An 8,848-nucleotide genomic window follows, 5' to 3' on the forward strand; every position below is an offset into this window, starting at 1 on the left:
ATAATATAATTTCCAACATTTATACAAAAATTATATACAAATTTTATATACCTAGAAAGAAAATGAAACAAAAAAGGAAAGAACAAAGAGAAAAAAGAAAAACAACCCCCCCAAAAAAATAATAATATACATATCAAAACACTAGCCTTCCTGTCTATCCCGTTGTATATTCCTTTTTTACAAATGAATGTACTCTTATTATTGTATATTTCTTTACATTTTATCTAATACATTCCTATATCAATATGCGTTCTTAGTCTTATTTCTCAACTCAGTCTCACTCCAACATCAATCAAATGCTAGCATAGATAGTGAAACTTTACTGTATCTATCCCACTTTTCCATAATTTTTTGTTCTTAATTGCCCCTCAGGGTATTTGTTAACTGCTCCATTTCAGCAAATTCTTGTACAGTGATGCCCCGCAAGACGAATGCCTCGCAAGACGGAAAACTCGCTAGACGAAAGAGTTTTCCGTTTTGGAGGTGCTTCGCAAAACGAATTTCCTATGGGCTTGCTTTGCAAGACGAAAATGTCTTGCGAGTTCCTGCGGGGTTTTTTTCCTCCCCCCCTTTTTCTAAGCCGCTAAAAGCCGCTAAACCGCTAATAGCGTTATTTGCTAAGCCGTCAATGGGCTTGCTTCGCAAGACGAAAAAACCGCTAGACGAAGAGACTCGCGGAACGGATTCTTTTCGTCTTGCGAGGCACCACTGTAGCTTGTAATGCCAGTCCGTTATTGTTGGGGCTTCTTGTTCCTTCCACCCCTTTGCCACCAAAGTCCGAGCTGCGGCCGTTGCATATAAGAACACCTCCCTAAAGGCCTTCGGGACGTCCCTGCCAACAATGCTTAACATCATCTCGAATCCTGACTTGTCCTCTGTGGCATTAGTTGCTCCTCATTTTAAAAGTCTCACTCCTCTCCTACAGGGGGTGCCCCCTGGCTCTTCCGACCAATAAGATCTAGAATCAGTTGGCCAGGTTGATTCCCTCTCCCAGGTGGGCATCTTAAAGACCATTTTTGCATTAGCCTGGCTTAAAGAAATGGCGGGGTACATTAGAGCCTTTCTTCACAGTTGTGACCTTAGATGCGACACCCCCAACTATGAAATGTGTTGGTGCTGTAATTTCGACACCCAACTGTGTCTTTATTTCCACCAGATTTTAAATCTTCTGCATGGTGCTTATATGCTGAATGGTGTTTGTTTTCTGTGCTGCCGCCTACTTTTATACAGTCAGTAGCACGTTGTTGTTGTTTAGTCGTTTAGTCGTGTCCGACTCTGACCCCATGGACCAGAGAACGCCAGGCACCTCTGTCCTCCACTGCCTCCCGCAGTTTGGTCAAACTCATGCTGGTAACCTCGAAAACACTATCCAACCATCTCGTCCTCTGCCGTCCCCTTCTCCTTGTGCCCTCCATCTTTCCCAACATCAGGGTCTTCTCCAGGGAGTCTTCTCTTCTCATGAGGTGGCCAAAGTACTGGAGCCTCAGCTTCACAATCTGTCCTTCCAGTGAGCACTCAGGGTTGATTTCCTTCAGTATGGAGAGGTTTGATCTTCTTGCAGTCCATGGGACTCTCAAGAGTCTCCTCCAGCACCATAATTCAAAAGCATCAATTCTTCGGCGATCAGCCTTCTTTATGGTCCAGCTCTCACTTCCATACATCACTACTGGGAAAACCATAGCTTTAACTATACGAACCTTTGTTGGCAAGGTGATGTCTCTACTTCTCAAGATGCTGTCTAGGCCTGTCATTGCCCTTCTCCCAAGAAGCAGGCGTCTTTTAATTTCGTGGCTGCTGTCACCATCTGCAGTGATCATTGAGCCCAAGAAAGTAAAATCTCTCACTACCTCCATTTCTTCCCCTTCTATTTGCCAGGAGGTGATGGGGCCAGTGGCCATGATCTTCGTTTTTTTGATGTTGAGCTTCAGACCATATTTTGCGCTCTCCTTTTTCACCCTCATTAAAAGGTTCTTTAATTCCTCCTCACTTTCTGCCATCAAGGTTGTGTCATCTGCATATCTGAGGTTGTTGATATTTCTTCCGGCAATCTTAATTCCGGCTAGGGATTCATCCAGCCCAGCCTTTCGCATGATGAATTCTGCATATAAGTTAAATAAGCAGGGAGACAAAATACAGCCTTGTCGTACTCCTTTCCCAATTTTGAACCAATCAGTTGTTCCATATCCAGTTCTAACTGTAGCTTCTTGTCCCACATAGAGATTTCTCAGGAGACAGATGAGGTGATCTGGCACTCCCATTTCTTTAAGAACTTGCCATAGTTTGCCGTGGTGGACACAGTCAAAGGCTTTTGCATAGTCAATGAAGCAGAAGTAGATGTCTTTCCGGAACTCTCTAGCTTTCTCCATAATCCAGCGCATGTTTGCAATTTGGTCTCTGGTTCCTCTGCCTCTTCTAAATCCAGCTTGCACTTCTGGGAGTTCTCGGTCCACATACTGCTTGAGCCTTCCTTGTAGAATTTTAAGCATAACCTTGCTAGCGTGTGAAATGAGTGCAATTGTGCGGTAGTTGGAGCATTCTTTGGCACTGCCCTTCTTTGGGATTGGGATGTAGACTGATCTTCTCCAATCTTCTGGCCACTGCTGAGTTTTCCAAACTTGCTGGCATATTGAGTGTAGCACCTTAACAGCATCATCTTTTAAAATTTTAAATAGTTCAGCTGGAATACCATCACTTCCACTGGCCTTGTTATTTGCAGTGCTTTCTAAGGCCCATTTGACTTCACTTTCCAGGATGTCTGGCTCAAGGTCAGCAACCACACTACCTGGGGTATACGAGACATCCATTTCTTTCTGGTATAATTCCTCTGTGTATTCTTGCCACCTCTTCTTGATGTCTTCTGCTTCTGTTAGGTCCTTTCCACTTTTGTCCTTTATTATGGAAATCTTTGTACGAAATGTTCCTTTCATATCTCCAATTTTCTTGAACAGATCTCTGGTTCTTCCCATTCTATTGCTTTCCTCTATTTCTTTGCATTGCTCGTTTAAGAAGGTCTTCTTATCTCTCCTTGCTATTCTTTGGAAATCTGCATTCAATTTCCTGTATCTTTCACCATCTCTCTCGCATTTTGCTTGCCTTCTCTCCCCCGCTATTTGTAAGGCCTCATTGGACAGCCACTTTGCTTTCTTGCATTTCCTTTTCATTGGGATGGTTTTCGTTGCTGCCTCCTGTATAATGTTACGAGCCTCCATCCATAGTTCTTCAGGCATTCTGTCCACCAAATCTAAATCCTTAAACCTGTTCCTCACTTCCACTGTGTATTCATAAGGGATTTGACTTAGATTGTATCTTACCGGCCCAGTGGTTTTTCCTACTTTCTTCAGTTTAAGCTTGAATTTTGCTATAAGAAGCTGATGATCTGAGCCACAGTCAGCTCCAGGTCTTGTTTTTGCTGACTGTATAGAGCTTCTCCATCTTTGGCTGCAGAGAATATAATCAATCTGATTTCGATGCTGCCCATCTGGTGATGTCCATGTGTTGAGTCGTCTCTTGTGTTGTTGGAAAAGCGTGTTTGTGATGACCAGCTTGTTCTCTTGACAGAACTCTATTAGCCTTTGCCCTGCTTCGTTTTGATCTCCAAGGCCAAACTTGCCAGTTGTTCCTTTTATCTCTTGACTCCCTACTTTAGCATTCCAATCCCCTATAATGAGAAGAACATCCTTCTTTGGTGTCACTTCTATAAGGTCTTGTAAGTCTTCATAGAATTGGTCAATTTCTGTTTCTTCAGCACAAGTAGTTGGTGCATAAACTTGGATTACTGTGATGTTAAAAGGTCTGCCTTGGATTCGTATCGAGATCATTCTATCATTTTTGAGATTGCATCCCAGTACAGCTTTCGCCACTCTTTTGTTGACTATGAGGGCCACTCCATTTCTTTTACGGGATTCTTGCCCACAGGAGTAGATATGATGGTCATCCGAACTGAATTCACCCATTCCCGTCCATTTTAGTTCACTGTAGCCCAGGATGTCAATATTTATTCTTGCCATCTCATTTTTGACCACCTCCAACTTACCCAGGTTCATGGTTCTTACATTCCAGGTTCCTATGCAATATTTTTCTTTACAGCATTGGACTTTCCTTTCGCTTCCAGGCATATCCGCAACTGAGCGTCCTTTCGGCTTTGGCCCAGCCGCTTCATCAGCTCTGGATCTACTTGTACTTGTCCTCCGCTCTTCCCCAGTAGCATGTTGGACGCCTTCCGACCTGAGGGGCTCATCTTCCAGCGTCATATCTTTTATATGCCTGTTGTCTTTGTCCATGGAGTTTTCTTGGCAGGGATACTGGAGTGGCTTGCCGGTTCCTCCTCCAGGTGGAGGAGGTAGCACAGGAGTCTCTTAATCTCCGGGTCATAGATTCAAGCCCCAAGTTGGGCAAAAGATTCCTACATTGCAGGGGTTGCGAGCGTCATGGTCCCTTCCAACTCTCAACTCTGTGATTCTATGCCAGGAGGGCACGATGTCTCTATGGTGCTATCTATTCTGTTGCTGCTACTTTTATGCTTTTGCTTTGCTTTGCTTTGCTAAACTGTCCTGGGAACATGATGAAGACATATTGAGTACCCTTCAGACTACATGAGAGAAAACAGTATTTTTTTCTTCTTCCCATAAATCTCTGCATGCAAGGGAGGCAGGAGGTTATTTTACCACTTCAGCTGTTGGGGATTAGAATTGGTTCACCCTTCTATTGACAATCCGAGATGGAAGGCGAGGTAGTGCACCCTTGAAACCAAACAATCTTTCTTGGTGAGCTTACTGGGGTCGGTAGTGTTTGCACACCCAGCAGCCTTTCGTTGATTTTTTCCGTAAGATTTTGTTCAAGCTCTTTCATAAGACAGTCAGATGAAAAAAAATAATGTGAATTAAAACAAAAAAGAGAAAGGGAAAAGAAGATGCAGAGTCCTCTCTCAAAGGTAGCTCTTTAATGCTTGTCACCTACAGATAGTGGTTCACCCTCCCAACATCCCCCCTCCCTTTATATAGGGTCTCTGCTATGCTCCAATTGGACCCCTCCAACTGCTAATGCTCAACCTCCTGTCAGGGATATGTCACATAATACTGGATGTTCCCCTGCTTCCCATCAGAGCAGGAATTTACAGCAAGAAAAGTTCTCATTTTCTGTCCATTTAAGAGATACAGTGGTATCTCTGGTTGAAACGGGATCCATTACAGAGGCCCGTTCGCAACATGAAAAGAGTGCAACCCGCAGTGAAGTTGCGATTCGCCGCTTCTGCACATGCGTGTGACATCATTTTGCGCTTCCGCGCATGCGCGAGTGGCGAAACCCGGAAGTAAACCTTTCTGGTACTTCCAGGTCGCCGCGGGACATAACCTGAAAGAACGTAACATGAAGCAAATGTAACGAGGTATGACTGTACTTGTTCCTAAAGTGGTTTCTGCAGGGACCCATAACGTTTTTGTTGTTCTTTATGTATTGCGTTAGGGACCAAGTCGAAACTTGCTGCTCAATGGGAAATCATACCAAACAAAAGTCCGGTTAATCCGTGGTGGAACCATGTTTCCAGTGAAAAGGAAGAAGATGAACTGGATTGATGCTCCTGACGATGTTTTCTACATGGCCACCGAGGAAACCAGGTAGCATGTGCACTTCAGTAGGAGTCCGTTCTGTGATTCTATTAAGAGCAATCAAATGTAATTTGTAAGACTGAGCTTCTGAAAAGATAGAGTAAGATTGAAATGAATCAATAGTTTCTTTTTTGAAAAAAATAGACCTGGTGAAATGGCCGTCTTCAACCAAAAGTTGAGTCCTACTTAGCCTGCTGTGCTGAATTTACCACTTACAGGTGAAACTCGAAAAATTAGAATATCGTGGAAAAGTTCATTTATTTCAGTAATTCAACTTAAAAGGTGAAACTAATATATGAGATAGACTCATGACATGCAAAGCAAGATATGTCAAGCCTTTATTATAATTGTGATTATTATGGCGTACAGCTGATGAAAACCCCAAATTAACAATCTCAGAAATTTAGAATATTGTGAAAAGGTGCAGTAGCTATTCAATCCATAACCTCCAATGGGTTCCTGAGCCTTTAAATGGTCTCTCAGTCTGGTTCAGTAGTGTCAGGGAACTGCCATCGGAAGAACAGGTGGTGGAAAGGCTCCAGGAGAATAGGAGAGACACTACAGCAGAAGAGGGAACCAGTAGGGGGGGTGCAGGAGCTCCAAAGGAAAGGGAGTCGGAGGGGAGGCTCTGGGATACTTCCAGTGAGAACAGTGAGGAGGTATCAGGACCCCCTTTAGGGACCCCCATCCCTCGCCGGAAACTGTCACGCAGAGAATCCAGGAGACGCGTTTCCGTTAAACAGCTTTTATGTTGGAAACGTTTCCGCAGACGCCCACTGTCAGATTCTACCAGCGACTGACGGAGCCATGCCAAAGGGCTCCGCTCAAGGCAGAGATTTACTACACTGAGTAATCTCTGAGGGATCAAGCTTTTACGCACAAGCAGCTCATTATCCCACCACAAGTAGGAAGCACAATCACGGGGAAGGCTGCTGATCTGACAGTTGTGCAGAAAGCCATCATTGAGACCCTCCATAAGGAGGGAAAGCCTGAAAAGGTAATTGCAGAAGAAGTTGGATGTTCCCAAAGTGCTGTAACGAAGCACATTAATGGAAAGTTAATGGAGGGTCTCAATGACGGCTTTCTGCACAACTGTCAGGTCAGCAGCCTTCCCCATGATTGTTCTTCCTACTGAACCAGACTGAGTTAATGACAGATGGACATCCAACCTCTGCTTAAAAACCTCCAGTAAAGTTTTACGAAACATACTTTAGCAAGCAAGCAAAGTTAAATGAGAATTGGATAGTAAAACACGTGTAACATAATACATAAAACACATAACTAAGTGCCACATCTTGTGAGGCCAGACACACAGGTTTTCATGAGTTGGGAAGCTTTTAATGCAAACTTAGCTGTATTGAACATAACAGGCTTATCCATGTTAGACAGCAGACCTTTCATTTTGTCAATGTCACTAAGAATGGCAATCGGCTCTAAGAATTTCTTTAATAATTTGCCATTGGAATTCAATACAGCTTTCAGCATAACATTGCTGCTGAAGACAGAATTGGGATTCAAGTTGACCTTAACAGTTTGAAGAACTGAGCCCAAACTAACAAATAGAATTTCAATAGGAACATCTGTAAGGTTCTGCCCTTACGCAGATGCACAAATATAGAATGGGGGACATCTGGCTTGCCAGTAGTACATGTGAAGAGGATCTAGGGCTTAACTGAGTTAACTGATGCAGCAGCCAAAAAAGTAAATGCTATTCTAGGCTGTATCAACAGAAGTCTAGTGTTCAGATCAAGGGAATTAACACCACCACTTTTTTTTAGGACCCAGCCTATTTTTGTGATTATAGGTTGTTAAAACTGCTTTTAATGCTGTGTTTTAAATTATTGTAACCCGCCTTAGGGTGAAAAGCGGACAATAAATTAAAATAATAATAGAACAAAGAAAACAGCATGTTTACACAGCCCCCTAACTGAACAGATGCGGGTGGGACGCGGGTGGCACTGTGGGTTAAACCACAGAGCCTAGGACTTGCTGATCAGAAGGTCGGCGGTTCGAATCCCCGCGACGGGGTGAGCTCCCGTTGCTCGGTCCTGCCCATCTAGCACGTTCAAAAGCACGTCAAAGTGCAAGTAGATAAATAGGTACCGCTCCAGCGGGAAGGTAAACGGCGTTTCCGTGCGCTGCTCTGGTTCGCCAGAAGTGGCTTAGTCATGCTGGCCACATGACCCGGAAGCTGTATGCCGGCTCCCTCGGCCAATAAAGCGAGATGAGCACTGCAACCCCAGAGTCGGTCATGACTGGACCTAATGGTCAGGGGTCCCTTTACCTTTAACTGAACATATCTTGAAGCAACTGATAAAAACAGGAAAAGAAAGTTACAAGCATCTAGTCTCGTGACAAGGTTTTCTTTTCATTCTCTCCCAGGAAAATCCGGAAGTTGCTTTCTTTCTCTGAAGCGAAACAAGCTGCAAGACGGCCTTACAAGCCTATTGTCCTCTGGCCAGTAACAGGTTTACATCTACAGCAGCCTGTGAATGATGAGCCAATAATCATTGAGGACTAAAACGAACCTGACTAGCCCTTGAAACACTGATGGAGTTGCCAGAGAACTTTTCCCAACTCCCACATACTGTGCTGTAAGTTCTGTGGCCACAGAATGGGAATCCGCTGCTGATGAATGAGAAGGAACAAAACTACGCCAAGACGGGTCCAAGACAGAAGTTGGGCCTGCTCTGGTTCTTGATGGCCACAGATGACACACACCTGCTCTTTCTCCTTTAGCAGATTTTCTTTTGCTTGTAGTTTATTCTGCTCTTTTTGTAAGCAAGTGGGAAGCAATGTAAATGTAACTTATTGGAGACATGGATATTCCGCATATTCTCTTTTTCTCTTTTCGTAAAGCAAGACCCTCCATTTTATGAGACGGTTGTGTCGTGTTCGTGTGTTTCTGTCAACAGTACCATTTTGTGTTTATTTCTTTGTAGATAAAAGTGCCAATGTCTGTCTGTTACACCTGGAAATATAGGATTTAGAAACCAGCTACAGGTTTGGTGGGCTTCTTGCTCCTAGTTCCTTTTGGTTTTAGGAAACTTGTGGCAGTTTTGCCTCTACATGGACGCATGACAGGGAGTTCCAATGGACAGTATGAGTATTCTGCTACAAGGGGCCCCCTGTGTGTGTGTTTGAAACGAGCTGTTTCAGCATGAAACATCTAGCATTTAAAGCTGTCCCTCATCCCAAGTAGGAATATTCTTCTTGATCTCTCTGCGGTTTCATGTATAGCATGG

The 8,848-nt window shown here is 43.9% G+C and overlaps 1 protein-coding gene across 5 annotated transcripts in view; it reads left to right on the forward strand.

Annotated features, from left to right (window-relative positions):
- MTA1 (metastasis associated 1) overlaps window positions 1-8,599 on the forward strand; it is a 68,279-nt gene extending 59,680 nt beyond the window's left edge. For 3 of the 5 annotated variants that reach the window (XR_013840657.1, XM_079983539.1, XM_079983540.1), the window contains one exon: window positions 5,461-5,585. Coding sequence is in view for 4 of the 5 variants with exons in the window: in XM_079983539.1 (XP_079839665.1) it covers window positions 5,461-5,570 (110 nt within the window). In the remaining variant the exon portion in view is untranslated. Of the gene's footprint in view, window positions 1-5,460; window positions 5,613-7,985 lie in introns of those variants that run through there. The other 2 variants (XM_079983538.1, XM_079983541.1) reach the window with 1 other exon arrangement.
- Window positions 8,600-8,848: the final 249 nt, after the last annotated feature.

The sequence above is a fragment of the Podarcis cretensis genome (assembly GCF_951804945.1).
Source record: "Podarcis cretensis genome assembly, chromosome: 7".
Lineage (NCBI taxonomy): Eukaryota > Metazoa > Chordata > Lepidosauria > Squamata > Lacertidae > Podarcis > Podarcis cretensis.